Source organism: Rhinolophus sinicus, chromosome 11, assembly GCF_057876585.1.
Source record: "Rhinolophus sinicus isolate RSI-liver-muscle chromosome 11, RSI-T2T, whole genome shotgun sequence".
NCBI classification, from domain to species: Eukaryota; Metazoa; Chordata; class Mammalia; order Chiroptera; family Rhinolophidae; genus Rhinolophus; species Rhinolophus sinicus.
In genome coordinates, this window is record NC_142511.1 from 2,664,272 (window position 1) to 2,692,012 (window position 27,741).

Consider the following 27,741-nt stretch of genomic DNA (forward strand, 5'->3'; position numbering starts at 1 on the left):
GGAGGGGAGCCTGTGCGTGCACGTGGCTCCGGCCAGCCCGGACTGCGAGCGAGGGACAGCAGGGCCAAGCCGGGGACCTGCAGGAACTTGGGGTAACTTGTCAGCAAGTCCCCCAGACAAGGGGGTTGGCTTGGGCTGGACCCCTGCCCCGCTCTCTGGATCCCTTTCTGACGAGAAACCAAGATGCTCCGCAGAATTGGAAAAGGTGGACGGGAATCCTGCGTCCTAGCATCCTCCTGTGAAAGCGTTAGGAGGTAGGATACGGGCACGCAGCCCTTTCACGGAAAACATGTAAACATAGAATGAAATAAACACTTATATCGGCTTATATTTATCCAGCACATGGCTTCTTAAACTTTTGGCTAAGATGAAGTGCATTTGTCTCACACTTTACAGTTTGTGGGACACGTTCACACGGGTTAATTTCCATGTTTTACACGGATCTGTGTCGTGTGTGTGTGTGTGTGTGTGTGTGAAAGGAGTCTATTCGTGTTGAGAGACAACCAAGAAACGTGTCTGTTAACAAACAACCATCTACTAGGTGCCAAGAACGAAGACTGCAAAGACGAGTGAGACAGACTTCCTGAGGTCAAGGAGACCCACCTCCAGTCCAGGAGAGGAAGGAAGGTCGGACCATTAACCTCATAACACGTACTGGTACCGTGTTTCCCGAAAATAAGACCTAGCCGGACCATCAGCTCCGATGCGTCTTTTCGAGCAAAAATTAATATAAGACCCGGTCTTATTTTAATAGAATACAAGACGGGGTCTTCTATAATAGAATGTAAGACCAGGTTTTATATTAATTTTTGCTCCAAAAGACACATTAGAGATGATGGTCCGGCTAGGTCTTATTTTCAGGGAAACACGGTAGTAACACAAGGCAGATGTGATAATGGAGATACGGAGACGGTACCCTCAGAACTTAGGAATGAATATATATGTGAAACGGGGATGAGACAGGACATCAGAAATGGTGACAATTGGCTATCTTTTATGGCTGCCTGACCTCTGAATTCCCTTGTTTTTGAAGAATTCCAGCTATAGAAGCTAAAAAGTCTATAGCCATCTCCTGTCCACCGCAGCCAGAGTGCAGGCCTGGCCCGTGACCCTGTCACTCAGAGCTTTTTGAACCTGGAGCAAATGATGCAAGCAGCAGAAATGGCAGGGCATCGGTTTTGCCACCGAGGGGGCAGCTGTGGAGAGGTCCGGCCACCAGACTGCCCTGATGGGTGACTGTGGCCGTGGTCTTGGATGTGTCCCCTCCCTGGGTCCCAGCCCACTTCCTGCACCTGGCTCTTCGGCCTCGGCAGCTCTGTGAGCCACCCAGTATCCTATCATAGATGCCCTCTTTGCTTCTTTTGGTCAGCTTTGATTCCTCATGCTTGCAATTAAGAACCCTAACAAATACACTGTGTGGGAGTCACTTGGAGGACTTTCACATACAAAACATATAAACTAAAACTAAGGGAGGTACCTAAAATCTGTGGGTTTCCTATTTGGTTCTAGCATAGTCCTAAACATTTTACAGGCATTCTCATTTCGTCCTAGTGAGGAAACTCAGGCCCTGACGATTTAATTAACTTCCCTAAGATCAGGGAGTTATGCAGGGGGCAGAGGGAGGAGCTCAACTGAGGTCTTTTAACTCCAAAACATGTGCCCTTTGCACCATGAAAGGCGCGTCTAGACCAAAGGACTGCGAGGATGATGCATTGGTATTGGCGCTGCCATTTCGTGCACATGCGCACAGTGCACCAAAGAGCGTGAGAGGCCCTCAGCATCTAAGCAGCCATGACCATGGCATTTTATGCACAACTGGGACCTGAAAGCTGAGAAATGGGGAATGGACTGAGTGGAGGGGACCTGGCTATGCACGGGAAGTGAAGAGTGAATGCCCACAGAAGCGAGCTGTCATTGTGTGGTTGGAGTCTGTGCCCACGTGCATCCACAAGGGTCAGGGGACTGGGCAAGAGCTTGTGCCAGAGTGAGGCGTAGGGTTTTCTGCAGAGCACCCTCCCTGTCTGGCTGTCTTCTAGCTGGAGAGACAGCTGGTGGAGTCTGCCTCTTCCCCAGTGGGCGGGGCCCTGGCCCATCCCTAAGGAGAGGCTACGGGGAGTAAGTCAAGGTCGGTGTGGGTCCCATTCCCACGCAGGCATTATTGCCAAAGGGGTGGAGGGTTCAGAGGAACTTGAAGGCTGCATCTAGTGATGTTGAACATGGAGCTAAGGGATGGAGACAGAAGGAGGAACGGACAATGGTATTGTTTTGCTGTATTGGTGGTGAGGGCAGGGGGACTCCAGAATCCCAGTGCTTTACGAACTTCTAGCATCAGAAGCACATTGACCTGTTTGCCTAAACTGCAGATTCCAGGCTCCACTAAAAACTAGGAGGTCAGGAATGCTGGGGGGTGGGAGGGTGGCTGGAAATCTGCATTTGAACGGCCTTCCTCAAGGGCTCCTGAAGCACGCTGAAGTTTAAGAAGCACTCCTTAGTTCCTTTCTTGTTTTCCTGAGAAGCTGTTGAGTGGATGTTTGGGAATGAGCCACAGATTCTGATCCGGTGACCCTTCAGTTGTCCATTTATCCTGGCCAAATGGGACCGGACCCCCAGGTAGAGAGAGGGAGCGTCCAGATCTCCACCCCTTCAAACTTCACGCTGCAACAGAGACAAACATGTCAGAACACAGGCCTGTGAGGGACCAGAGCAGGACCCAGGACGCCACTGTGTGATGGGGGAGGGGGCCGGGCTAACAAGCTTCTTCGTCAAAGCTGCCCATTTCAGAGCAGAAGGAGGACGCGGAGAAAAGAGAAGTGAACCACTGTGAGGAGACACGCTGGTCGCTGGTAGCAACCACATGGTTATAAATATAATGCCGCTGAATCTTCCCTAAAGCATGATTTCACTGCAGGCACCCAGGCATGTATGCACATGAATCCTGCTGACCCAGGTCTTTTTAAAGCACACATAGATACCATGCATTTCTGCTTCTCCTCTCTGGCCTTGACTTCTAGGACGCATCTGTGACGTGTGACTTTAAACAGATAGCACATTTCTTTTTTACCCCCCCCCCCTCTTTCTGTACCATTAAAAACAGCTTGGAGATATAATTCAGATATCATACGATTCCCCATTTACAGTGTACAATTCAATGGTTTTAAATATATCCAGAGTTTCCGTACCATTTTATTTTATTTTTATTGATTTATTTTATTTACATTTCTTATCCAAGTTTTGTTCATCTTTCCTTCTCTTATGTTACCTTTCGGATTTTTTTTATCTTCCCTGTACCCCATGTTTTCAAAACCGCCTTCGGTTAATTATAAATTTTTAAAAATCTAAAAGCAAGGAACTGAAAAAAATTTTTTTTAAATACTGCAGACATGAAGCAACCTATCCTGGAAACTGGAAACATTTTCAATCTGGAAGCCTTTTCCTATTGAGGGATAAGTGCTTTCATTAAGAAAATGCCTTAAAATGAAATGGAAAGTATATGCCAAAAAATAAAAAAAGCTGTACTGCCAAGAACAGTGGTAAGTGTATAATAAGTAAAAGATTGGGAGAATGTGCTGAAAATTCCACGTTCTTGATGCAGATTTAACGCAAGAACCTGCTGTCTCAGGCTTCAGATCAAACTATGGTGGCACTCAGTGCTGAATTAGGTGACATCTGCTTGCCCTGGGGCCTGGACCCTCCTCCCCCCATCTGTGGGTGGCCTCCCCCTGCATTAGGTCTCTAATAATGCTTTCCCCACAGAGGTCTGGCCAAGGAGAATGTGCAGAAAAGAGCATAAATTCATGGAAGAACATAAAATTATATTTAGAGCAGGGTGTCAAATATGGGAAATGCATTGAAGAGAGGCTATGGAAACCACAAAAGAGTAACAATGGTTATCAGTGGGTAAGAGTGTCGTTCGTTTCTATTTTCTTCTTTATAGTTGCTCTATATGCTCTAATATTTCTACAGTGTAGAAAAGGTTGCTGGACGAAAGCTACAGCTGTGCCACAATTTACTCAGCCTCTGGGACACCCCTGGAGGAAGGAGAGAGGGTGACAGGTGTTTTGCCAGGCCTGTATCTTTAGCCAGATACAAAGCCCCCATTCTGTCTCAGGCGTGAGCAGTTTAGTCAAGTGAATTCTGAGCTACTATTTCTCTGAGTTTTGGAGCCAGATCTGCAGTAAGGCTGCCTCTCTCTTCAGAGCCCTGTCTCCAGTTTGGGCTTGTGTTTCTGTTTTGGTTTTCATGTTAGCATCCTTTGGGGACCAGACGGCATTGACAGCCCCCCCACGTAAGCAACAGAGCAGATTCCAGTGGTCAAGCAGCGTCCTTCAGCCAAAAGGGGAAAGATGAAGGGGAGCGGGGATCTGTCTTCCTGTATTTTATGGAGGCCTCCGGCGCTAGGTCTGGGTGACTAAGCCAGAAGAGTACTCTCAGCCCCACGCGTCTTCCTAGAGGTCAGAGATGGAAACTAAGGGAAGGAAGTGAGCCAGAACAGGGATGTCACTGGGGGACCTCACCCCCAGATAAAGGGCAGGGGGGGAGCTGAAACAAGAAGGCCAGAACACTGAACATCATGAAAAGAAGCAGCGCGAACAAAAGAAGGGTCGCATGGGCTCTCAGAAGTGAGGGTTAAGGAACAGCCGCCCTGACCTCTCTCCAGAAGTGTTCATTCTGTGCCCCAGCCCAATTCTGAGCAGGTGCCTTCCACCCGGAGATGGTCAATAGATGTTTGTTGAACTAATTACAGACTATTCCAGGGTCCTCTCCTTCTGCCTTTTCCCTCGTCTTCTCTTCTTCTTTCTTCCCTGAATTCATCAGTCTATTCCCAACTGTATTCTAGAAACGGTGCTGTCAAGAAATTCAAGATGAATGGGAATTCAGAGATGAATAAGTCACAGCCCCTACTGTCCCAGAGCACACGGGTGAGCGGTGGCTGCCGTGTTAGGGTGGAGGTGAGACGGACATGGAGTCTTTACACGTGAGAGTGTGACAAGGCCTGGATTCGGACAGTGCCAGGAATGGTGGGGGCACAGAGGGCGAGGGGTCAGTTACCCATGAGGAGTGCTGTTCAGAGGTGTCTTCCTGAAAAGGTGGCCCCTGAGCTAAGACTTAAACGTGATCTAGGCAGAATTTCTCGAAGCAGAAAGGCAGCAAGAGGCAGTGCAGATGTGCCAGCAACAGGCACAGGTGAGGGTGGGGGCTGTGCCAGGACTATGGCTTCACAAAGGGCAGATTCAGCATCGGGCCACAAAGGCAGGCCGAGGTCAGACCATGGCGGCCAGACCACCGAGACGGGCCTTACGCTCCAGGCAGCGGACCTCCCATGTGGGTGCCTACGCAGAAGAACAAGATCAGACCTGTGATCCAGCCGAGTTCTTGTGGCCACAGGGTGGAGGTAGATTGTGGGAAGAGAGACACTAAGCAGACACCTCTCCCACGTGAGCGCTCATGACAAGAACACAGGAAGGTTGAGGCTCCGAAACTAGGCCGTGGGGCAGCAGGGACGGGAAGCAAACAGAAGCGAGGGAGACACTGCCGGGAGACGCAGGTAGAATGCACCGACCTGATAGAGGCTGCAGGTGGACAGAGCGAGCAAAGGACTCCAGCAGACTTCAGGCTGAGTTATGCAGGAATGTGGTCGGGACATCTGGAGAAGGTGGGGAACTTGGAAATTCCCCTTTCTGCTTTGGCAAAGCACCGCATAATAAACAGCCTTGAGCATCTCTAATGAGCAGCTGGGAAGAAGAGTGTTAAGGAAGCACAGATCTCACAGAGGTCAGAGCCACAATTGTTGCAATTATTATTAGCACAGGTTGGAGGGTAGACTCTGAACCAGGTTGGGGCCTCCACTGAAACTAGCGTCAGGAAAAAACTAGCATTAGGAAAAGCATTTTCCGAAAAGGCTGTGTCTTCTTGGGTGACTTACTTTCATAACACTCACTTTTCATGTGTGTGCGTGCGTATATGTATAAATAGGTGTGTATATAATATATATATATATATATATATATATATATATATATATATATATATATTAGCCATTTAAATCTCCAGTGGCTTGTCACCCATTGAGATTCAAATCTAAGTCCTTGCAGTGGCCTTGTAAGCCCTGGATGGGTTGGCCCTCGCTCCCTCTCCCGTAGCCTCTCTACTTTTCCCCTCACTCACTTCTCTCCAGCCACAGTCACGCTTTGCTGTCCCTGAAGCGTACACGACATGTGCCCACTGTGGAGTCTTTGCACTTGCTGTTCTCGCTGCCTGAATGCTCTTTGCCTGACATTTTCCTACTTTGCTCCCTCACTTCCTTCTGGTGTTTGCTTAAATTTCCTGTCCTCAAATAGGGCCTTTCCTGACCACCCTAAAATTGCACCCTCCTTCGGTCCCTATTCCCTTATCTTGCATTAGTTTTCTTCAGCGGACTTATTGTCCGATAAGCTATCTTAAATGTTTAGCTATCTTATTATAAACATAATTGTTTATTTCTTTATTGCCTTCCTTCCTCACTATGTTATAAGCTTTGTTCTATTCAATTTATTATTGTGCCTAAAATAGAGGCTGGTACTCAGTAGACTCTTAAAATAAATATTTAATGAATGAATGAAGCACTTCCTCCAGAAAACAATCTGTTCTCGTTTCCCTGGTTTTCTCCCTGCTCCTTCAGACATTCCTTCTTAGTTACCTTTACTTCATTTCCCTTTTCTGACTGGCTTCTAAAATGCTGGTGTTCCTCAGGGCTCCATCCTGGGGCCTTTTTTTCTCTCTTCACTCTCACCCAACAGCATCTCATCCATTGCTATTAATTGAAATACCATCGTGATGTGGCTTACTTCCAAATTCTAGCTCTAGCCCAGAACTCCAAACTTAGCCAATTCCCTGCTTGACATCTCCACTTGCATGTCTAATAGGTATTGCAAACTTAACATGTCCATAACTGAAAGCTTGGTCCCTCCCACCGCCCCTGCCATGCACCCCCCCCCCCCATCAAAGCCTGCCACCCTCTAGAATTTCTGAATAGGAAGATTTATCTGGTTGAAAAGAGGGAAAAACTGTTCTGTTTATGTAGGCCTTTACTTAAGTAAGATTGACCAAAATATCAGTTGTATCAAAGGAGGAGGAGCAGGTAATAGAGGTTATGGGGAGTACTGGGCCCTCTTTGGCAGTAGCACTACCCTCCTTCACCCACTTCTTGCTGTTTTAGAAAAAGGCACCGCTTGCCTCTGGGTTACTCAGGGGAAAACTCCAGGATTCCTGCCTTTTTGTCACGTCCAAATCCGATCCATCAGCTAGTTCTATTTTTCCACAAAGTACAATTTGGAGCCTTCCTCTCCCCTCCACGTCTGCTGCTGCTTCTCTGTTCTACGTCACCATCCTCTCTCACCTGGACTCCTATCTTGTCTCCCATGCCCGTTCTTGTTGCTTTGAACCTATTCTCCAAATAACATCAAGACTGATCTTCTTAAACTGTGAACCATATCACGGTTTTCTTTAAAACCTTTCATGACCACCCACATACCTAGAGTAATACTTAAGCTCCTGGCGCTGGCCATACCCAAATCCCTGCAGATTACGCTGTCCTCCGCACACACCATTCTCCACCTGATTAGATACTTCGCAGCAACACCAACCTGTCTTCCGTCTGTCCTCAGGAGACTCCAAGCTCTTCATTGTCTGAGGCCTTCATGTATGCTGTTCCCCGTGTCTGAATGCTCTTCTTTCAGTTCTTCACATGGCTAACTCTGTTCCACATTAATTTATCTCGCAGTCTGAAATAACTAAATACCTGGTCAAAATATATGAAACAATGTTTTCAGACACTGGACCTCAGGGAGCAGAGGTGAGTAGCCCCTGAAAGAAAAGAAACAAACAAAGTGAGCCCTGTGATTGACCCAAGTTGCTGCCTGGAGAGAGTCAGAAGGCAGCATCAAGAGGGGTAAACTAGGCAGAGCCCCAGGGTCTCTCTGGGTTGAGCAGGTGGAGTTGGGTGTCTAGGTAGGACAGAGTTCACAGGACAAAGGACCAGAAGAGAGAGTGCAGCACAAAGAACTCTGGAAATCTGCTGAGGGTCTCCCTTGAAGCTCCCCCCTGAATACTGATCAGTGCATGTGTGGGAGGAAACCACACTGCGCCAGAGAAAGAACAACCTGCAATGATTAGAAGGAGCAATCCTTGAAATTCATACAGAGCTAGAAATAGTTTGTTTCCATCAGCGAAAGTGGAAAAACCTCCAAATTCATGGGTTGTCAGGCAGAGTACTCAGAGGCTATTATCAGCAGAGGAGAAAATGAGTCCTAAAGGTTGCTCTGATTCCAAATAACAGCGCATTAAAGCAAGCCTCAAAAAGAGGAAAAACTAGACTCAGACTGATTCCAAGGAATGTAACTCTGTCCCAGAACAAAGCACAAAGAACATTTAGGAGAATACAAAAATATGCAGTATTCAACAAGGTACAATTTACCACAGTCATCCAATCAAATATTACCAAGTGTGCAAAGAAGCAGGACAAAACAATCCATAATACCGGTAAAGAGAAAAATCAATCAATAGAAACAGACCCAGAAATGACACAGATGGTGAAATGAGGAGACAAGGACATTGAATAATTATAACTATACTTCAGATTATAGCTGTTATATAACATTCTAACCACGTTAAAGAAGGTAGAGGAAACATAGACCATGTAAAGTACACATATGGAAGATACGGAAAAGACTCAGATGAAATGCTATAGGTGAAAACTAAATGATCTGATAGAAAAAAATACACTATGGATGGGATTAATAACAGATTAGACATTGCAAAAGAAAAGATTAATAATCATGAAGAAATAGCAATAGAAATTGCAAAATTAAACAAAGAGACTGAAGGAAAAAATGAATCGCGCATCAGTGAACTGTGGGCAACTTCGAACAGCGTAAGGTGGTGGAGAGGAAACTTTTGGGGCTGGATATGTTCATTATCTTGATGGTGATGATTCCACAGTTGTACACATGTTAAAACTCATCAAATTGGAACTAAAATCCCAGATATAATCAACATGGGAGACCAAAGTGAGGTGGTGGAGTGGGTTGGGAGACCAAGTGGGCGAAGCAGTGATTTTCTAAGCTTATCTATTTGGGAAGAGTGGATATGGATACCTATTAACTGTATAACTTGTTATAAAAATATGTTTTAAAACGAGTATCTTAAAAATTTATGGGTAGTCACTGAATGAAGCAAAATAGAAGCTGTAACTTGAAACCAGTGAAAAAGAATTCACCAGAGTGACTACACACACAAGACTAACACTAAAATCAGTAACTTCTGCACACACCAGCAGTAACCAGTTAGAAAATATAATGGAAAAAAAAAATAAACTTTTCATACTAGTAGTTGCAAATATGCACTAGGAATAAAACTAAAAAAAATGAACCACACCTTTATGAGGAAATCTATAAAACTTTATTCAAGGACGTTATTTTAAATTTCAGCCTCTTTACTGTGTTTCCTCCCTAACACTTATTAAAAACTGCATTAAAAAAACACATATTCTTTGCAACAGTAATAAATGTTACTTAAGGGGAAAGACAAAGCAATATTGGTTGAGTCACCTGTTTTTGTCATCTTTTCCCCCATTAGACTGTAAACTTCTTGAGGAAAAAGACCTTGTCTGTCGGTCGAGTTTCTCACTCTGTCCCCCTACCCAATACTGTTCCCTGCTGCAAAACATGGAAGAACTAAAGCACTCACTGGCCCTCCTTTCTCTACCTACTTTGACCCATATTACGCAATAAGGCACACAAATTGCTCGATGCCTTCCGCGACAACACCCCCGCCCACGCCTCCTCCCAGCCAATCAGAATGTCTTGCACTCAGCACCACGCTCCGCCCCCACTGCGGCACGCGGAGGGATCTTCTCGCGTTGGTTGTCTCCCAGTGAGGCCAATGCGGCTGCGCGCCGCTCCCTGATTGGCTGAGAGGTGCGGGGCTGCGCGCGCAGGCTCCGCCTCGGTTACTAAGGGCGGGAGCCCGGCGAGGGCGCGGGTGGCTGGACCTGTTTCAGGTGGCTCGAAGCCTGACGACGCTTGCCATGCCGAACCGCAAGGCCAGCCGGAACGCCTACTATTTCTTCGTGCAAGAGAAGATCCCCGAACTGCGGCAGCGAGGCCTGCCCGTGGCTCGCGTGGCGGATGCCATCCCCTACTGCTCTGCTGACTGGGCGGTGAGGATGGAGGGGGTGAGCGGGGCGGGCAGTTGGGTCGGTGGGAGGGAGGGAGACCTCGAAGAGGTCAGTGACCCCTAGGCCCCTGCTGGGGGCAGAGGCAGCCCCTTGGGCCTGGCCCGGGGCAAACCGCCGCTGGAACCGCCGCCCTGCGATGCCCAGGCGCCTGCCCGCGGGGCCAGGGCACCCGGGCCTCACGGCCGCCTCTTCCTGTCTCCCCAAGCTCCTGAGGGAGGAAGACAAGGAGAAATACGCAGACATGGCCCGGGAGTGGAGGGCCGCCCAGGGAAAGGACTGTGGGCCTTCGGAGAAACAGGTAAAGTTCTCCCGGGACCAGCAGCCGCCTGGCCGCAGGCACATTCAGCAAACGCCGGGTGAGCGACCGGGAGGCTGTCGAGGGCGGACCGCTGGGTGGTTTCCATGAATGCAGAGAAGGTTGGACGGTTTCCATTCTCTCCCCTGGTGTCAGGATGCCTGGGAAACACCCAGCAGGCTCCGTGACTGGGGCACAGGTTGGTGTCATTGGTGGCGAAGGTGGAAAATCCCGGTAGGAAACCTGCAGCCAGTGAACCGTGATCAGCCACGGGAGTGGTGGTATTTGGGGTTTGTACTAGGGGACCTTTTTTATGATAAAAAGAACCTTTTTTTTTTTTTTTGGGTGTTTAAAAGTTGTTTAGGCCAGTCTCTCTCTCTAAGTGACACCCAGAACCAGGCCCCTGCTGTGTTTAAAATATTGGTATTACAGGACTTGCGGATGTTGACAAATATTTGCGTGCCTTACAGGTAAGGGTTTAAAAGAGTGTATTTGGGTAAATTTCTGTAGTAGAAGGTTAAAGTACGAAATGCAGTTGGTTTTCTTGTTGATTTGTATCTAGAAAACGCAGGGTACTTGTGGCGTCTTCTCCCCCCGCCCCCCTCGCGTTCTCTCATTTCTTTCATAGTGAAATTCCATCCTTATTTTAAACTGTCAATGTTGGATTGAAATTCAAGAGAGCTTTGCTTGTTTTAGGTTTGAGAGATCTCTATTTTCTGGATTTATATTTGAGTAGAAGCTCTAATCGGTTGAATTTGTACTTAGTTCTACTTGTGAGCCCTGATTTTTACCCCCCCTTTATCTTACTAGAATTTCTTATAAGACATTTCCTTTCAAAATGTAACCCGTGTTGTATCTGTACCTCACTGAGACTTGGAATCAGCACGATCCGGTTTCTACTTGAAGTAAAATCCAAACAGTATTAGAGTATTTGGGTGAATGATGTTCTTTTGGCTGCTGCACTGGCACATATTACGTGACTCCGTAGGGTTAGTTTAGATTATCAGTAGTGGGCAAAGGGCTTTCAGCAATAGTTGAATTGATTGTTTACCACTCACCTTTTGATTTGGAATATTTATAGATTTTGCCATTGTCTGCATTTCAGTGTTGGTGTCATTGACAAATTTGTGTGTATTTAACTCATGAGGTTCATTGGCCCAGAGAGGTGACCAAAGTAATCTGTGTGCTTAATTTTGCAGCTATTTTTCTAAATTTAAGAGTTTAAGTACGTGGTCAATCATTCTCTTCCTTTTTAGAGACCTGTGTCCACCCCACTGAGGAGGCCCGCCATGCTTGTACCAAAGCAGAACATTTCACCCCCAGATATGTCAAGCTTGTCTCTACAAAGTGATCAAGGTAGAGTAATCCTAAAATGTTTTGCTTAGATAAATTTGGGCGCTCAAGACACTATGCTGTATTGATCAGTAAATATGTGTTCTGTTCATTGTGGTCCTGTATTTCAAGGTAATTGACTACAGGTGTTCAAGTATGATGGCGCTAAAGGTGTAAGAGATCGGGTAATTTGCATATGTTGAAGTAACACTGGAGAATTGTGTTTTTTCACAAAAATCTAGTGTCTTGGTTTCTACCATGTCATATGTTATGAAGCGTACTTTATGGATTTAAGTGTTTATAGCTGGACACTTAAATACATTTAAGTTATAAAGGTAGAAATGAGTTAGTGAGTCAGCCTAGAAAAGAACATCACTAATAAAAGTCCTTCCTAGTCCCCTCTGGCTGCTTTTATTAATTGTGTTGTGACCTTGTTGAAGATTGATAAACTTTTAACAACCTTAAGTGCGATTAGTCCTGGTAAATAAGATCCTTCTCACATCCTCACATTTCTTTCTTCCTTTAGAGTATTTATAAGTTGTGTATATTGATAAAAAGTAAATGATTAACCAAATTGTCATAGTTTAGATCACAGTTTTCTACACTGATTCTACTTGACTTTATTTCCCAAAGCATTATAATGGTTGAATATGGGTCACAGCTTTTCTTAAATCTTTCCAGAGATCGGGGCTTACATATAGCTAAATTATATAGAGTGGGCTGCAAGTTTGAATAATTTTGTGGCTTCATGCAAAGAGTGGTTAACACCGTTAATCCTTGATAAGTGTAATTGTAAACATTTTGTTCATTTATCTGGTACGGCTGATGGGTTTTCCCTTTTCCAGCTCTTTTAGGCACATAGGAACACAGGGAAAATGGTTCTAAAACTTCTGCCTTTGAGATGCTCATCTGATCATGTTGTCTTACTATTTTATTTATTTATTTTTTAGCTCTCCTTGGAGGCATTTTTTATTTTTTGAACATTTTTAGCCATGGCGAGCTACCTCCTCACTGTGGACAGCGCTTTCTCCCTTGTGAAATAGGCTGTATTAAATATTCTCTCCAAGAAGGTATTATGGCAGATTTCCACAGTTTCATAAATCCGGGTAAGTAGCCAGGTAGAGTAAATGCTGGGTCTTAAAAAATATGGTTTTTATCTTGACCTTATTTGATAATGCTAGCGTTTTTCTTGAAAGCTGATGCACAGCTGAGTTCTTAAAATGTAACAAGACTTCATAATAATGGTTGAAAAGCTGTTAAGAATTAAGTGTTGACACAGAGTTTTTGGTTTAGGCTTTTAACCTCAGGTAAGCATCAGCATTGGGAGGGTAGAAAGCCTGCTATTGGCTTACCTGCGGCTTTACATGTCAATTTTCTAAAAGCCTTTTATGCCTTGGCTCTTTTCAAGAATTTCTTTGCCCCGTCCTTCACCTCAGCGGTCACTGTTTTTTAAGCTGCTGTTGCTTTGTAACCTTGAGCCAAGTACTTAACCTTCCTGAACCCATTAGCTCATCTGTAAAACAGGGATCATGCCTGTTGGAGAGCTGCTCTGAGGAATACATGAGAAGGTACAGAAACAGCCTTGTACGTAATGGGCTCTTCTTCCCATCAGTATCTCTTCTTCCCGTCAAAGGCAATTAGTTACACAGTCATGGTATTTGATTCAGTTCCCAAGAGGATAGACAGTAGTTAAGGAAACACTATACCTTTAAAGGTAAGTGGGAGAAATATGTGGGGAGAAGAGTAAAGGAGAAGAGGTTGGGGAAAGAACTTCATCTTTAGTTTTGTCTTTAATTTTTGTTTGCTCAAAAAATCATTAAGACAGCCCACGACTTTCCCTTGTTTTTAGATGACAGAAAAAGTAATCATCCGCTCACACTTGTGAGAGTTGCTGCTTAGGACGAGTCGAATAACTGCTTTTTCCCATATGGTTGTAAAACATTAGAAAGAAAGAATCTGGAGACGTTTTTCCCCTGAGAAATAGATAAACCGTATGCCTCGCCTCATGAAACCCTGACACCCATTCATGGACCCCTTGCTAAGACTCCTTTTGCACAAGTTTTCTTTACCTAGTATTTCTCTATAATGAGTAATTTGCTTTTTAAAGTAGCTTAGACTGTATGCCAAAAATTCTTTGATAGTCATACCTTTGGTTTAAAAAACCGCTTTGAAGGTTTGATATTTTGCATTTTCACATAGCAACAACAGTTAGCTACCCATGTCATGACTTGGTTGTCCTGGGGAATACTGCTATAGGATCCAGAGAGTTTCCAGATTTCTGCTTCTCTCAACAAAGTATTTTGTGTTATAGGTGAAATTCCACGAGGATTTCGGTTTCATTGTCAGGCTGCAAGTAAGTATAAAGGAACGGTGTGGATTCCAGGCGTTGAATATATGCATCGTGGTTAAGACTCACTGCTTTAAACAAACACGTAACACATAAGTGGGGGGAAGAATAACCTCAAGTTAATTGTTGGACACTCTTCATAGGAGTGGTAGATGGTGTATATAATCCTTAAAATCTTGAAAATTATATAGACTTATCGGATAATATTCCTTTTCCTATCTGGGATTATGGGTTTGTTTTTTTTCTGCATGTGTCCTTTGGCCACAAGGTCAGCTGCTTTTACTAGTCAGGTACTCTCAGAGGTAAGGCTTTTAAGGGGTATCATTTTAGCTATATTTTTTGCCATTTATAGGAATGGCCATTCAAAACTAAGAAAAAAAAGATGATGCTTCAAAAATGACAGAATGATAGTGCTAGACAAAGGAACTCTGAGTTAATTTTTTAGATGAGTAAAACAGGTTTTTATTTTAAGTATTTTGCAACCAGAGGACATGACTGTATACCTAAGCTCTTGAACTGAATTCTTTTTTAAGAAATTAGGTTTTAAGGTTTTAACCAGTTTCCTGTTTGATTAGAATGAAAATCATGGTTTGTTTTTAAAATTCAAAAGAATCATTGTTTGATTAAAAGTATTTTTTTTTTTACTTAACAATGTAGACAACTAGGCTATAGAAGTATTTGAAATTAGAAGTTTTTCAAATCTGCCGTAATCAGATATTTTGTAATACTTATAATGCTGTTCTTTATAAATGAAGAAAATATTTTAGATTCATTTTTGGTTATGTCCTTTGACTTTTTCATAAACTATGATACGGACACCAAAAAAACAAGCAGACCAATAGAACAGAGTAAGATATCAAAAAGACCCATGCATATGATACAAGTGGCACTACATATTGGAGAATAAATTATTTAATACCTGAGGCTGAGACAACTTATTATCCACGTGGGGAAAAGAGTTAAACTGAATCTCTGCCTCACAACATATGCAAGTCAATTCCAGGTGAAATAAGGACTTGGATATAAAAAAATGAAACTTTAGAAGAAAATGAGGACTAGCTTCATGATCTTTGTTCATTTATGTTAATGATTGAGATTAACTTACCTAATTTTGTTGTTAAGTTTGTTGTCCTGATGAATGTGTTTTCAGTCTTTGAATTTATGTTTGGTTTTTTTTTGTGATTCTGCTGAAATTATGAAATTTAATATAAAAATTATTAATATGTTAATTTATATTATTAATATAATATATAATATTAATATAGTAATATAAAAAATTTTTTATTTCCCTGAACATATTAATATATTAATAATAAGCCTTGTTATTTTAAAGTCTTACGTGTGGTAACTGATCCGGGGATTTTCTTTTTGGGTCTATTTTTATAGTCTGTTGGTTATCTTGATGTTCAATTAAGTTACCAGATTTCTTCATGTGTCTGGTTATTTTTAATTGAGTGCTCAACAGTACATATGGAAAACTTGTTATTTTCTCTCCAGATAAAACAGATTTCTTCTGGCAGAAAGCTGGAGTCCCTAGCTATCTCCGATTGCCTTAATCCAGTCTCAGGATTAAAATTGGGTTCAGACCTGATGAGAGTCAGTCTGTTTCTAATTGATCTTTACCAAAAAGGGGGGGTGGGAGAGGTGGACAGATTACCATCAGCAATATTTATAATTGACTCACAGCATAAACAATGGAAGCCAGAAGACAACTGAATACTTTTTATTACGAATTTTTTATGTATATAGTAGTACCGGAGTAATATTTTTAATTCACACTAGCTCTGGGTCTGTTGAGAATTGCTCAGTTTCTCAGCCTCTCAATCTCGTCTTCCAGAATTGGTAAATGCCCAAATTATCAATGATCCCAAATGTCAGATTTAGCTCTCTAGAATGCACTACCTTCTGTGACCAGTTGTCTCTTTTCTAATATATATCTATCACCTACCTCATAGATGATGGGATAAAACATGTAACCATAACCAGGCTTGGCCCAAGTGCTTCAATATCAGTTTCCCACCAGCCTCTTTCTGTATTCCTGCGTCCATACCTGCTCCATAATACGTTAGTCAAATTTTAAACTCCGCCTCCTTTTTATTTCCTTCAGGCGATTCTAGTCACAAGATTCCTATTTCAAATTTTGAATCTGGGCGTGACCAAGCAACAGTGTTACAGAACCTTTATAGATTTATTCATCCAAACCCAGGGAAATGGCCACCTATCTACTGCAAGGTAATTTAAGGCATTCACTTAGATATCGAAAGATCCATGAGAGGAATCCGAAGAAAGAACTTTTGCCTGTATATTTAATGGGCATGTTAAAACGTGTTCATTGTGAATTGTTTTTAACGTAAGTAGGTGTCATTCCTTTTCTTCTAAATGTCTCTGACATTAGAGGGGTTTTGAAAACTGCAAAAGCTGAACGTATTTCTACTTCAGTGTATCACATGTGTTTAGTTTCTCCTTCTGAGTTATCTTCAATATCTTTTTACCCTGAAGAATGTATGTCCTAGTCTGTATGCCTGTTCTTCTAAGCAAGATTACCACTTACTCAAAACTGTTTCTGCAGCAATCCCTTAATCCTCTTTTTTCAGTCTTTAGAAAGATTTTTTTTGTTATTTTGTCTAAATTCTTCTAGACAGGAGTTGAAGAATTGGGTTTTAACCTTACTATTTATTAGTGCCACCATTAAATACATTAGTTTCTTCATTTGCCTACCCTAAGTTGCACTTGAATTTTCAAAAAGTATTTTAACATTGTTTTTCAGTATAACTTACTAGTTATATTTAACAACAGTAGTCTTTTCTAATATACGTTGCTTGTTTTTATAGTTGTCACAAACTCTTCAGTCTCTCCCTTCTCTCCTCCCTGCCCCCCCATACCCCGTCCCCCGTTTGAAAAGAGAGCATTAATTTAAAAATAACTCACAGTAGGAGAAAATGCAAGTGAATTTTTCTCTCTTCTCCAGTCTGATGATAGAGCCAGAGTTAACTGGTGCCTGAAGCACATGGCCAGGGCGTCAGGTGAGTAGCACTGGGTCCCTGCTCACGGTCGTTGTAGTATCTGCATTTGTTTCCATTGGGATGTACATATTCTGCGTACCTAAATTCACTAACTGTATTTTTTTTGTTTCCAATGAAAGAAGTCAGGCAAGATCTGGAACTTCTCACGGTGGAGGACCTTGTTGTGGGGATCTACCAGCAGAAATTCCTCAAGGAAGCCTCCAAGACCTGGGTTCGCAGCCTCCTGGATGTGGCCATGTGGGATTATTCTAGCAACACAAGGCATGTGTGGGCATTTTGTGACACTGATTGTGACTTCTCTTCTGTCCTGAGAAAATAGGGTAGGATTAGTTTTTGCCTTTGTAGGCAGGATTTTTCTATGAAAATTGAGGCAGGATTTCTATGAAATCCTGGAATCATTGTATTTCCTTGAATGTAAGATTCCATTGATTGTAGGATACATCGTTACTTTGTCTATCACTAAAAACAAAAACCAGAAAATACTAAATGTCAGTTTTAATTAAATTGACACCATGCTTTATCACTGAGGATTTCTATACTGCTGAAAGAATATATTTATTCGGACAGACATTTTATTACATAGAATTCTTATACTTACGTATAGAAATATGTAGGTGAAATAAATTGGCAGAAGTATTTTTCATTTTGAAATAATTTAAGGCTTAGAGAAAAGTTGCAAGAATAGCACAAAAAAGGTCCTATATACCCTTCTCGCAGATTCTCTCATTGTTAACATTTTAATACATTTTCTTTATAACTTTTTAAATACATGTACCACTTGAAAATAAGTTGCTGTCATGGTGTCTTTTCACCCCTAAATATATCGATGTGATTTTCCTAAGAACAAGAACATTTTTTTATTACCACAATACAATTATCAAAACAGGCTATTGCCATTGATACAATACTATCATCAAACCTAAAGGTCATATTCACATTTTGCAAGTTGTTCCAATAATGTCTTTTATAACATTAAAATAAAAAGAGAGAAATCTAGTCTAGGATTCAACCGAGGATCTCATGTTGCCTTTAGTCGTTATGTCTTTTTAGGCTCCTTTAACCTGGATTAGGTCCTCAGTCTTACTTTCACTTTCATGACTTGGACATTTTTGAAGAGTACAGGCCAGTTACTGTCTAGAGCGTTTCTGTCTCAGTTTGCCTGTGTTTCTTCATGATGAGGTTACATATTTTTGGCAGCAGTAACGCAAAAGCGATGTCTTCTCCTGGTGTCATATCTGGAGGCATGTGCCCGTTGGTCCAGTTACTGATGATAACTTGGACCACTTAAGATAATGACTGCCAGATTTCTCCATTGAAAAGTTAACGTTCATCACCTTATAATTAATGTTTTGTGGGGAGATCTTTTGAGATTTGGTAGATATTCTGTTGTCAAACTTGAATCTGCTAGTTTTAGCATCCGTTGATGGTTTTTCCTTGAAGCTGTTGTTACTGTATTTGTGAGCTGGTGATTTTCTAGTCCGATTCGTCCTTCTGCATTTACTGGTTGGCATCCTACTGTAAGGAAGAGCTCTTCCTTTCACTCATCATTTTCATTCATTTGCATGCGTGTGAACTCATGGATTCCTGTTCTATTCCGTGAGCTCTAATCTGTTACTATCGATTTATTTTAGGCTCAGACTGTTGCATTTATGGCCGGTGGGAACCCCTTCAGAGCGGTGGTTTCTGTGTCCTCTGGGCAGGGCCTCTTTGTTGTTGAGTGTGCTGTGCTCTCTTGTTCCGTGTGCTCCAGGCTCGTCTCTGCTCTCCCTGGTCCAGTTTTGAATTAGCTGCTTCCCCACGGAGCTCTGCCTGGTTCCAGTAGCTGGAGGAGAGTATCAGGAGAAAGGCTCTCTGTGCTCATTTCTACTCCAGCCTCATGGGTTCCAGCTCCCCTTAGTGGAGAGAGCTCGGAAATAGATGTATGTACACACCTTCCACCTGCATGTTTATGTAGCTGGGTCAGTCCGTCTCACCATGAGTTTATACTAAACCTACAGTCCCAATCCACCACCACCAACGTTTCTCATTTCCACTTTTCTGTTTCTGTATTTCCCTTCTCTGAGTGAAGGACCTGGCACTTAGTATTTTTCTGTGTTTGTTCAATCCTAGACTACATTAAAAATCATTTCAGAATTGTTAAGTGACACCCCTGTAAATAGACATATTAACTACATCTCAGAATTTGCTTTTGGTTGTTTTTTTAGGCTGAAGGTAAATAGTCAAAGTTGTTTGTTCAAAAGTTATTTGGGTTGGGTTTTTCTCCTTCCCCTTTAGTGTGGTTAAATTACTTGTTTGAAGTGCAGCTAAGTCCATTTGGTAATTTTATTACAGTTTTGTTTTTGCCATCCTTGTTGATTTTATCTTTTGAAAGTATGATGCCAAAAAAAAAAAGTATGATGCATTAACATGGTTTAAACAAAATAAACATAGTCAGAAGTAAAACTCACTTCAATGTAGTTCCATAAAAAAGCTCATTGGATTGTATTAAATGTGTAAATTAACTTGGAGAGAACTGAAATCTTTATAACGTTGAATTCTGTCCAAAGACAAGATAAGAGATGTCTTTTCGTTCTAATGTACTTTTGGGTCTTTCAAGTCGGTTTTAAAAGTTTCCTCACACAGGCTGTTCCATGTCTGGGACTGGCAGTTTTTTGTGGGGCAGTTCCCTGATCACTTCCTCTGTTTCTTCTAGGGAAATTGATTTTACTAGGCTTTCTAACTCTACTGGGATCAGTTTGGGTCTTGTCTACTTCTTGAGGAAATACATCTTATATAGGTTTCCAAGTTTATTGGTTTGAAGTTGTTTAGTAGAGTGAACGTTGCTTTCAGTGCATCCTGTAGATTGACATGATTTTGTCATTAAAAAAAAACCCTCTAGGTTCAACTCTCTTTAACCCAGGAGTTAATATAAGGCTTTTAAATGTCCAGATGGAAAGGCCTTTCTGGTTTGGGTTAGTAAATGCTAGTGTGTTGGCGTCGAACTTACTCAGAAGACATACGCACTCGTGACCTGACCCTACATCTTTGGAGTGGAATTCCCTAAAAGAAACATACTTGAGATGCATTCCAGTTGGAGCTCGATTTGTGGCCGCAAAGTGAATAGTAAGAGCTTAACAAAGCCGTTCTGGGTTTGGACAGATTTTTAGAACGAATCCTTTTTTAACTAGAAAATACACTCACAGTTTTAGAGGGATTGCTGGGATGATTTGGAGGAAGAGGATAAGTATTAGTGAAAACAGATCAAAACAGTGTCATTTTTAACAGTACAGTTGACTCTTGAACAACACGGGTTTGAACTGTGTGGGTCCATTTCTATGCAGATTTTTTTCAGTGACGACCTGTGCTGTTTTCGATTCGTGGTTGGGAGTCCGTGGCCACGTAGGGCCGACTGCAGGCATTGTTCTGCACTGCGTCATATATGGAACTTGAGCCACCTCTGGTTTTGGTATCCGCGAGGGCCTGTAACCGACCCCCGTGGATACCCAGGGACAACTGAAATTTATTGGGAGTTAAAAGTTATACATGGATTTTCAACTGCGTGGGGGGTGGGGAGGGTCGGCGCCCTTAACCCCGCTGATGCTTATGGGTCAGCTGTATAACTGTTGATTTGGAGGCATTTTTTCCCTGGGATCAGAGATTTGTATGGTTTTATTTTGTTGTTTGCTTATTGTTTTGTTTCTTTTAATTCTGGAATGCAGTGTTTTTCAGTTGCTTTTCATTTTAAATATGATCTACAATGGTAATGTTTAGGAGGTGGATACTCTTGGGATTTAAGACAAGGAGCAAAACTAACTGGAAATTAAAATTACTTGAATCTATGTGGGTATGTAAGAACTTAGATTTAATTTTAAACTAAGGTTTCATTTTAGAGTTAGAGTTTAATGAATCATTTATTGACTCACTTTTTGGAAAAGCAGTGGGAAATTCTTAATCTTGTTTTTAGACAGTCTTTCAGTTAAGTAACTTTTATTAAGTGCAGATAACTGATTTTGTACACTTAATGGTTTAGCAAGTTGGTAGTTTTAAGTGAAGATTCTTGCCAAGTTCAGGCTGGTTTGGTATTACGCGCTCAGGGCTGTCTGAGTGTCAGCAGACTGTGCAGTCGGGGAAACATGCAGCTGTAGTGGCTCCATCAGGAAATTACACTGTTGCGCACCTCCTCTCCAGCGTCACCTCCTGACGTCTCCATCACACACATCCCCGGTGCCTTTCCCGAGCCCTGGTCTGAGCCCTCACCCCCTCCAACATTTCCTATCATCGTTCTCTTTGTTTCTCCCTCCTTAGAACGTACCATCCTCTAACAGCATTACTCGGTATTATCCGATGTGTTTTTCGATCTGTTTTCCCCACTAGAAGTCAGTTTCGTGTGGAGAGAGTTTTTGTGTTGCGTTCAGTGCCTAGAGCAGGGCTGGTAAATGTTTCCTGAGGGTGTGTGCTTTCACCACCATCACTGATCCGTCTAGAACATTCATTTTACTTGAAGGTAAGACTTACCTGTTATAGTCATGTGTGATTGGCATAGCGCCATGAATTTGCAGCAGAGGAGGTAACATAGAAAATCTGTTTTAAAAAAATGTTTGTGTGTTCAATTAGAAACCTTAATCGTGGATTAACGGTGTCAGTTTTCCTTAAATGCTTTCCACTAGGTAAGTTAGAGGCCTGGCGTGTAAGAAAGCTTCAGCTGTGCCACTGTGGTGGGTAGGACATTAAAGTCCTTTTCCTATGCAGGTGCAAGTGGCATGAAGAAAATGACATTCTCTTCTGCGCGTTAGCTGTTTGCAAGAAAATCGCGTAAGTTGAAGAAAGGAGTCCCTTCTCATAAGGCTGCATTTGTCGCAGACGTCCTTGCCTGCTTGCCTGCTGTTAATTTGGCAAGTGGCATGAATCAGTGTTCACCTCCGTTCCCACAATTCTCTTTTAAAACGCAGTGGGCTTCTCTTTCATGTTACTTTTATTATTCCACCCATGTCATTGCTTGTCTGGCATAGTTACCACCTGGGTGGTTTGGGTGAACCTTCAGCAGTTACTGAAATGTCCTTCAAGGCTCCTGGGTGAGACCCCAACTGTCATTAGGGCAACGCGGCCCTGTGCAGGCGCTCAGACACGGGGGTCCCCTTCGTCTCGTTTGCTCGTAAAAGCACGGGGGCCTCAGGTGTCTGGGTGCTGCCCGTCCCTTTCTGGCTGCTGGCAGTTGGTGCTGAAGATCGCTAAGCATTTTTACAGGGGTAGCTTTGCTTCTAATGCTGCCCTCTCCATGCCTCAAACATTTGAGAATTCTGGTCATCTTGACCCTCATGTATATTCCCCGATAATGAACTTGACATTTTACCTGGTAATCAGAGTGTTAAGAGTTAAAAATATATGACAATACTTGAGTAAAAATACCAGTGGCAACCAGTTTTATTTTGCATTGCTACCATTCCGGTTTCTTCTCAGAATCGCTAAATTTCTTTTCCCCCGGTTTAGAACAGTATCACTCACGTGCTTTCCATGTGAAATGTTTCAAGGATGAGTGCTCTTGGAATGACTCGGGTGGGGACCTGGTAACGCGTCTTTCTTCCTCCCTCTTGAAGGTACTGCATCAGTAATTCTCTGGCCACTCACTTTGGCATCCAGCTCACAGAGGCTCATGTGCCTCTCCAGGATTACGAGGCCAGCAGTAGCGTGACACCCAAGATGGTCGTGTTGGATGCAGGCCGTTACCAGGTAAGGAGCAGACTGGGCGCTGCTGGCCTCTTTTTAGGCCCTTCTTAGGGTGGTCCTGGCCAGCAGCGCCCATGCCCAGGCCTTTTTTCCCGTTCTCTCTCTTCCCTTGAAGGGTTTTTGAAAATCCTCCTGGAATGTCAGTTCTTAATCCAGGTGGAGGTTGCATAAAGCCCTTTTCCTTCCTGGTAGATTTTCCCACTATATTTAACAAAGTTTTAAGGAAACTAAAATTGGCGATTAGTCTTTATCAAAACACATGCAGACATTTCTTCCAAAAATTACATATCTGAATGTAGATAATATAACTATTGAAAATGTCTATTTTGGAAATGCGTAACATGCAATTCAGGATTTGATTAATAGCTGTCTAACCTCCCTGCCGCCCTCACTAGTCAGCCTGGCAGTCAGGGGAGCGACTTTGCAGCTGGAATTCCTGAGGTTCATTCCAGGCTCTGCTACATCCAGGCTGTAATTCCCCTCCAGAGGCCACTCTCTGCCCCCTCTACAGCATTACTCTTTTAAAAGTGGATCAGACATTGGAAAAATGGGAGTTAACTTGTATTCTTTAAAGAGTAATTTGAAATCGTAGTAGATGAAACAATAATTAATAAGAAATAAGCATTTTCCCCCATTGTTTTTCTTTTTGTTACTTACAGAAGCTAAGATTTGAGAGTCCCGGATTCTCTCCTTTCAACTCTTCTAATCAGGAACAAAGATCAATCACACCTACTGGTAAGCACCTTAACATTTTATAAGAATGCACATCATAGAGCAGAGGGCCTTACAGCTTATTAACACGTTGCGTACGGATCACGAGAATCTTCGTTTTTTTCTGAGCCATGCGTTAAGGACGGATAACGAGAATTCTTGTTTTTACTGTTGACTCTTTTTACTTTGCATATTTTATTGAATTATTTGTGTTTCGTTAATATCTAATGGGCAAATGTCGTTAATGAATAAAGTCTGCATCATATGTACACTTTTTAGAATTCATATTATTTTTTTTCTCTGAAAAAATAGTGATTTTGAATCGGATACATTTTTTCACCCATGAGTCATTTCACGTGTTACATTCACAACAGTGGATGTACGAATAAACAGAGTTTTCCAGAACTGTAGTGATTTGTTTATAACATTTGGAACCTTAGTATCCCTTAGGCGATTTTGAATTATGTTATTTTTGGAAAAACACCAAATTATTTTATTTAACTCTTCGGTGATACCTCATGAGATGCATATTGTAACCTCGTCAATGCAAAGTTATAGGAAGTTGAAAGGAATTATTTTCATATTATTGGCCATAGTTAACGCAACAGTGCTCCCATGCATTGCTGTGTTCAACATACCATGCATTGCTATGCAACAATGCTACCATTCGCGTTAGAGTGGATTGTTTTCAAAGCCGCATTGTTCTCCATTGCACGATTTGAAAGCAGCTCTTCCCTCGGATCGCCACTCGCTGACGTACCACTGGGTTTCGGTTTTCTAGACCCTCATTTCTAATAACGGAGCAGATTCATTTGACCGCATAAATAAACACTTCTGAAGCTCAGCGTCTTTGGGTTTATCACTAACTCAGGCTTCCTAAAAGCACTTACACTAGCATCTCTGGCTTTCGTCGTCCAAACTCGGCTGCGTGTTTGGTGCTCCCACAATATGAGATGCGCTCACAAGAGACGTTCTTGGTTTGGGTTAGTTTCCTTCAAGACACTTGCTCATACGGTCTCACTGCCCGAGTTTTGTTTTCGAGTTTTGCTGTGTTACGTGCTTGGTTGTTTTTATACAAGAAGACATTGGATTCTTTACTTGTGCCTATATTCTTTTTCGAACTGGGGGTATTACGCTTACAAAATTTCTTGTTGCAGTTATTTTATTTGTGTGATTGTGTAGGTATGGCTTCGAAAGCTAAAGGTCAAACAGTGAGAGAAGATGAAATTTTAGCAGATTTGTGTGCTGATGAATTAACTGATGTACCTGTTGAGGCCAATGAGGAGAGCAGTGAGCGTGAAAATGACAGCGACTTTCCAGTTAGTAAAAGAAGAAAAATTCGTTCTTTCATAATTAGCGACAGTGAGTCTTCGGAAAATAGTGACGATGAAGAAATTGACAGTGAAGTTTCCAATACATGGAAAAAACGAGATATAAAAGTTAGTTTGGAGAAATTTGAAGGTACACCTGGTGTACAAATCAGGCCTAATCATTTTGATAGTATCTCTGAAGTCGTGGAACTTTTTCTCGGTGATGACTTTTTCCAAATCATGTGCGATGAGTCCAACCGGTACTACAGTCAGAACAAAGATAAATACAAACTATCTCCTAAGTCTGGAAAATGGGCCGACATTACTGTTCCTGAATTGAAGAAGTTCCTCTCTATAATAATCCTCATGGGGCAAGTAAGGAAAACGTCATTGGAAGAATATTGGAGTACCGAGCCTTTTATTTCAACATCTATATTCTGGCAATTGATGTCTAGAAACAGATTTGAATATATATGGAAAGCATGGCATTTCAACAACGATTTGTATTCAAACACAACAGTAGACAGGCTATTCAAAATCAGACCAATGTTGGACTATATTGTAGAAAAATTTCAGACAGTTTGTAAACCAAAACAAGAATTATCCCTACATGAGGCAATGATTCCTTGGAGAGGAAGACTGAAATTCCGCACATACAACCCAGCAAAGATAGTGAAATATGGACTGCTTGTTCGCATGTTATGCGAAAGTGAATCTGGCTACATTTCAAACTTGGAGGTTTATGCAGCTGAGGGTAAAAAACTTGAAGAAACTATCCTATCAGTTTTGAAACCTAGCCTTGGCCAGTGGCATCACGTTTACCAGGACAATTATTATAACAGTAAAAATAGCAGAATCTCTTCTTGCCACAAAAACAAGAGTCTGTGGCACAATTAGAGTGAATAGAAGTCTTCCGGAGATTTTGAAAAAATAATAAAAATATTGAAAACGGGAATACAGCTTTTGCCGAAAAGGCCAAGTCCTGCTCCTGAATTGGAAAGGTAAACGGGAGGTTAGGATGATCACGACCATTCATGCTGCAACCATGAGCGATGCAAGGAAAATGACTGAAAGAGCAGGACTCAGGTCAAGAAGCCCAATGGGATTGTGAAGTGCGATGACTGCATGAAGGGTGTTGACAGAGCAGACGTGTTTCTCATACTACACGACACTAAGAAAAACAATGACGTGGTCTAAAAAAGTTGTGCTGTGGTTGATCAACTGTGCACTTTCTAATTCCTTTCGGGTCTATAAAACGTTGAATCAAGACAGCAAAATAAGATTCAAACAATATCTTCTCAGAATTTCAAAAGATTGGGCAGAGAGCAGTGAGAGGCCCAGACAGGGAGGTGAGACGAGTGGCGACAGGGAACCAGCTGTGAAAGTGCCTACGCAGCGGGCCCCCAAGGAAGACAATCCGGCCAGGCTCTTGGGAGATTTGGCCACGCATCATCTGGAGCCCATAGTGGGAAGAGGAAAGAAAAAATATCACACACGGGTGTGTAAAGTGTGCGCATCAAAAAAAGTGAGAAGTGAAACTAGGTACATATGCAATTTTTGCCGTGTCCCACTGCACAAAGGAAGCTGCTTTCTGCAGTATCACACCAGGAGGGATTACTCACATCATAGGTGAGTAAATCCTAGAAAAATAATAAACGACATAGAAGCATTTACGCTTTAAAGAGAAGAGTGCATTTTAAAGTAGTTTCTTTTAAAAACCTGCCGGAACAGAGGGGTTTGAGGGATTTAAACCCCGCCGTACGCAACGTGTTAAGATCCCAGGGTCTGGTGTTTAAACAAGACGGACATTCTTCATTAACTGGAACGTAAGGATCTGGTGGAGTGGGGGCTTTTGTTTGGCATCGTCGCCTGAAACAATGTGTGTGTGCGTTTTTGTATCACTTTGATACAGTTTAACTTATTCTTCAGGCTTGTTCAGAGCATTTAAATAAAAACTGTTCTTGTAGCAGCTATAATTTTACAGTTTTGATGTGATGATGTGTTTCTGGATATGGGAAAGTTTAAAAGCTAGTGACATGAAATCCCATTGCTGCCTGAAGACCCTCAGTCACGGTTTCTAGGCCTAAAGGCGAAAAGAAGTATCGTTGTTCAGCCTTTGCCTTACCTCGGAGAATCTCTTACTGATCCCCATTGACTCCCGGTGCAGCAGGAGGCCAGCTACAGGATGCTCGTGGTCGGTCGGGGATCCCCTTGTAATAAAATGGGAAGTGGCTACATTGCTTTCCTTGCGTTTTCAATATCTTAGGTGACTGCCCGTCTGGAGTGAAGGCTTCCGGCCAAACGAGCGGTGTTCGAGGAAGAGGGATCACACGCCTACTAGAGAGCATCTCCAGCGCTCCCGGCGGCGTGCACGGATTCCCCAGCTGTGAGACCGCACTCGCACCTCACGTGTCCCCGAAGGACGGGCACAAACCTTTCTCTTCCTTGTCTGAATGACGGTACTTGTTTCAATTCTGGAAAAGTAACAGGCCCAGCTTCCCTCCTGAGTACAGTCACATTAAACACACGGGTCACACGAGTGATCAATGTCACTGCTAGAAAAACGACTTCATTTGTAAGGAAATCCTGTTTCGTGGATTAAAAGTAATTGTGGTTGGAGAAGATTTTGGCATTTTTTGCTTTTTTCTGGAGGGCTTGTTCTACTTTCTGACTGTATGATGGGAATGCCTGTAAAGTTTCGAGTCCTGTAAGATTAACGCTGGCATTTTCAGAGTTGTGCTTTTGGGAATGTTATATTTTGATCGTCTTTTCCTCCACAATAAAGGTATGGGGTATCTGTTATGAAA

General features: G+C 42.5%; 1 protein-coding gene across 2 annotated transcripts; it reads left to right on the forward strand.

Moving 5' to 3' along the window:
* MAEL (maelstrom spermatogenic transposon silencer) lies at positions 1 to 27,741 on the forward strand. 2 transcript variants are annotated; one of them, XM_074322459.2, is made up of 13 exons: positions 1 to 254; positions 542 to 10,195; positions 10,419 to 10,511; positions 11,765 to 11,864; positions 12,791 to 12,946; positions 14,152 to 14,193; positions 16,295 to 16,419; positions 17,156 to 17,210; positions 17,330 to 17,471; positions 21,939 to 22,001; positions 22,784 to 22,916; positions 23,573 to 23,648; positions 27,201 to 27,741. In XM_074322459.2, exons 2-13 carry the CDS (start codon positions 10,064 to 10,066, stop codon positions 27,389 to 27,391), a joined length of 1,308 nt encoding a protein of 435 aa, XP_074178560.1. In that variant the 5' UTR covers positions 1 to 254; positions 542 to 10,063; the 3' UTR covers positions 27,392 to 27,741. The 2 variants fall into 2 exon arrangements, with proteins under 2 accessions (XP_074178560.1, XP_088657670.1); XM_088801544.1 differs by lacking the exons at positions 1 to 254; positions 542 to 10,195; positions 10,419 to 10,511 and adding an exon at positions 10,530 to 10,978.

Bases quoted from the DNA above. Each gene is read 5' to 3' on its own strand.
- MAEL (XM_074322459.2), top strand. From the start codon at position 10,064: ATGCCGAACCGCAAGGCCAGCCGGAACGCCTACTATTTCTTCGTGCAA. The intron at 12,947-14,151 runs GTAAGTAGCCAG...TTTGTGTTATAG, and splicing joins CCACAGTTTCATAAATCCGG to GTGAAATTCCACGAGGATTT. The intron at 22,917-23,572 runs GTAAGGAGCAGA...TGTTACTTACAG, and splicing joins TGGATGCAGGCCGTTACCAG to AAGCTAAGATTTGAGAGTCC.